This window comes from Sinocyclocheilus rhinocerous, unplaced genomic scaffold (genome assembly GCF_001515625.1).
Source record: "Sinocyclocheilus rhinocerous isolate Xijiao unplaced genomic scaffold, SAMN03320098_v1.1 scaffold1470, whole genome shotgun sequence".
NCBI classification, from domain to species: Eukaryota; Metazoa; Chordata; class Actinopteri; order Cypriniformes; family Cyprinidae; genus Sinocyclocheilus; species Sinocyclocheilus rhinocerous.
Window position 1 is genome coordinate 166,806 of NW_015652166.1, and position 4,118 is coordinate 170,923.

Here is a 4,118-nt window from a genome sequence, read left to right on the forward strand (position 1 = left end):
CACACACACACAGACACACACACTCAAACTCACACACACACACACTCACACTCACACTCACACACACACACCCATGAGTCCCTGGCGAGTGTCGCTGGACTGTCTCCTGGGCAGTGGCAGTGTGGAGGTGGAGTAGAGATCGGGAGCAGCAGGACAGCTGGACAGCGCGCGGGACAGAGGGGTGCTGTGGGCGGAGCTGGGTGTGTGGCTAACAGTGGGAGGAGACTGACACCCGGACACGCCCACTGCTGGCTGGGAGTGGGCGGGGCTGGCTGAAGAGCCGGAGTGGGCGTGTCCATTACTGGAGGGGTTCTGGTGAGACTGCTGCTGCTGAGGACGACTGCTGCTGTCACCGTTCAACAGAGGCGGGACTTCCTGTACAGACAGCCTCTGAGAGAGCAGACCCAAATCAACCACCATTAGTTCTACATCTAACTGAGAATTAGTTCTATATCTAATTGGGGTTATTTGGGAACTCAACATTGATGTTATAAGAAATGCTTTTTCTGCAGCAAGATTTTTTATTTTTTTTGGTCTTCTTTATTAATATAGATTGAAAGAACGCATGGAAAATGTGATACAAATTTTTTATTGATAACAAAATTGTGTCCTACAAAATACTACATAAGATTTATCCAGCTGAGCATGTTTTGGAAAGAATTAGGTTGAACATTTGAATTGAACTGAATTGTGTGGATTTGTTATATCATATTGTATCATTTTTTGAGGTGCATCTCAAAAAAATTGTAATATCGTGAAAAAGTTAATATTTTGTAACTTGTAAAACTTTCATATATTCTTGATTCATTACATGTAAAGTAAAACAGTTCAAAAGTTGTTATTTTGTTTGTTTTAATTTTGATGATTAGAGCTTACAGCTCATGAAACCTACAGTATAAATTGCAGGTATCTCTTGTTCTTTGAAAACACAATAATGGGGAAGACTGCAGACTTGGCAATGGTCCAGAAGACAATCATTGACACCCTCCACAAAGAGAGTAAGTCACAGAAGGCCATTACTGAAAGAGCGGCTGTTCACAGAGTGCTGTATCAAAGCATATTAAATGCAAAGTTGACTGGAAGGAAGAAATTGGGTAGGAAAAGGTGCACCAGCAACAGAGATGACTGCAAGTTTGAGAATACTGTCAAGCAAGGCCGATTCAAACACTTGGGAGAGCTTCACAAGCAGTGGACTGAAGCTGGAGTCAGTGCATCGAGAGTCTCCACGCTCAGATGTCTTCAGGAGAAGAGCTACCAAGCCACTTCTGAAACGTCAGAAGCATCTCACCTGGGCTAAGGAGAAAAACAACTGGACTGTTGCTCAATGCTCCAAAGTCCTCTTTTCAGGTAAAAGTAAATTTTGCATTTCATTTGGAAATCAAAGTCTGGAGGAAGACTGGAGAGGCACAGCATCCAAGCTGCTTGAAGTCCAGTGTGAAGTTTCTGAAGTCAGAGATGATTTGGGTGCGTGACGTCTGCTGGTGTTGCTCCATTGTGTTTTATCAAGTCCAAAGTCAATACAGCCGTCTACCTGGAGATTTTGGAGCACTTTATGCTTCCATCTGTTGACAAGCTTTATGGAGATGATGATTTCATTTTCCAGCAGGACTTTAGCACCTGCCCACAGTGCAAAACCACTTCCAATGATATTACTGTGCTTGATTGGCCAGCCAACATGCCTGACCTGAAGCCTATATGGAGTCTATGGGATATTTTCAAGAGAAAGATGAGAAACAGTGGATCCGAGCTGAAGCTCAATAGTTCCTCAGCAGAGTCTTTCCCAAAAAGACTCATGGCTGTATTAGATCAAGAGGGTGCTTCTACTAAATACTGAGCAGAGGGTCTGAATACTTAGGACCATGTTATATTTCAGTTTTTCTTTTTTAATATATCTGCAAAAATGTCAACAATTCTGTGTTTTTCTGTCAATATGGGGTGCTGTGTGTACATTAATGAGGAAAAAAAATTAACTTAAATGATTTTAGCAAATGGCTGCAATATAACAAAGAGTGAAAAATTTAAGGGGGTCTGAATACTTTCCGTACCCACTGTATATACACACACACAGGTGTGTGTGTGTGTGTGTGTGAGTGTGTGTGTGTGTGTACTCAAGATTATTTTATTTTACTTTGGAAGAATTTAGTGCATGATACAGCTGCATGTATTTGGTGTGCTTTTTTATTTTTAGAACGCTATTTTGAAAAGTAAAGAACAATACATTATACAATTATTTATGTATTGCGGAAAATATGCTAAAATAATTGCTCAAAATTTTCACATGTTCTAAATGAGAGAAAAAACTGACAAACTAAAAAAAAAAACTGAAAGCATGTAATAAATGTTATAAAAGTAATGAAATGTATGTATATTATATTATATTACATTAAATAAAAATGCCATTCATATAAAATACCAAGTCAACTATTATATTTCAAATTGTGTTTTGACAATTTAATAGTTAATCACAGACAAAGCAATCCTGAATCTCAGTGAAAGAGATTCATCTGAAAAGTAAATTTATTATATGATTTATATAGAGGAATATCAATATTTACATATTTCATTTATTTAAAAATAATTTATTTTAATCTTAAGATATGTCTTAATAGCAACACTGTAAATTCAGATTAAATTAATTCACTATAGGTTTTAATGAATAGCGAAGAAATGTACATTTAAATCAGGAAATTATTGAATAATAACCCAAATTAAATAGTAAGTAACAACATGCCACTAGTCCTGAGTCTAATTTTTGCTTTTTTCTTCAAAATGAAAACAATATTTGGTAACACTTTATTTTAGGGTCTCTTAACTAGTTGCTTATTAGCATGAATTTTACTAGAACATTAGCCATTTATTAGCGCATATTAATGCCTTATTCTACATCCCTAATCCTACCCAATACCTAAACTTAACAACTACCTTGCTAACTATTAATACGCAGCAGATTAGGAATTTATTGAGGGAAAAGTCGTAGTTAATAGTGAACAAGTGTTCCCTATTCTAAAGTGTTACCCAATATTTTTTACTCCACAAATCTAAAAACATTGATGTGTCCACACATCCATGATTAACAGACACAAAACACTTTGATATTCAACTTTGAGCACAGCCATTCATTAAATGAATGAAATTAGAGTATATTTTACATAAAAAACATGAATCCTATTTTATGACCATTATGTTCACTATGTTCACCATTCTGTCTTTTTTTTGCATTGTGACAAAGTGAAAATGCCCAAGTATGTATTTGATAAACCTGTTCTCCGTGTTGAGTGATTCCCAGTTTAGCGTTGCGCAGGACCTCGGCGAGTCCGGCTCCTCCAGAGCTCTGGGGGGCGGTGTGACGCAGCAGGCTCAGCGCTCGCTCCGGGAGCTTGGTTGGCTGCGCACATGACTGCTGCCACGATGACAGCTTATGAGACAACAGCTCTCTCACCTACCAAACAAAATCAGATCTTTAGACTGCTGATGGCTACATACACAGCTTACTTTAATACCTACAGAAGTGCTCTGGTTAGAGTCTCTTCATCTCACCAGTCGTTCATATTTCTTTTAAAGGGGTCATATGATGTTGCTAAAAAGAACATTATTTTGTGTATTTGGTGTAATGAAATGTGTTTATGCGGTTTAAGGTTAAAAAAACACATTATTTTCCACATACTGTACATTTCAAACACTGCATACACAATTGTTGGCACAGATGCAAAATGACATTATGCTGATTCTTGAAAGTAAAATGTCCAGTGAGTGGCGCTTCAAGCTTGTTCAGTTTTATGCGAAAAATATAAATCTGGCAACATTTTATTAGACCAAAAAGTCAATCTATTGTTTGAAAACACAGTCCTGACCTTACACCTAACCTTTTTTGCAACAATATTTTTGATGTGTTTAATATCACTGTAATACAGTTTTTTTTTAATTCGCTTTGGTACTATTTTCACAAGTAAGGTGTATATTTTCAAAACTTTTAGTACAAAAATCCAAACTCATCACACTTGTAACATCGCTAGTCATTCTTTCAAAACTGATCTCATGCTTTCATTACAATGTTCAAGTTTTCAGTCAACATAATCATTGTTTCAAAACATAAGATTAGTGTAATATATATTGGGAAC

General features: G+C 37.0%; 1 protein-coding gene across 1 annotated transcript in view; it reads right to left on the reverse strand.

The window, feature by feature from the left end:
- Positions 1-4,118, reverse strand: part of LOC107713901 (brain-specific angiogenesis inhibitor 1-associated protein 2-like) — a 23,451-nt gene that overhangs the window by 4,782 nt on the left and 14,551 nt on the right. Inside the window, exons 5-6 of the mRNA XM_016519551.1 lie at positions 3,260-3,439; positions 72-390 (exon numbers count right to left, since the gene is read on the reverse strand). Of these exons, the coding sequence (XP_016375037.1) occupies positions 72-390; positions 3,260-3,439 (499 nt within the window). The remainder of the gene's footprint in view (positions 1-71; positions 391-3,259; positions 3,440-4,118) is intronic.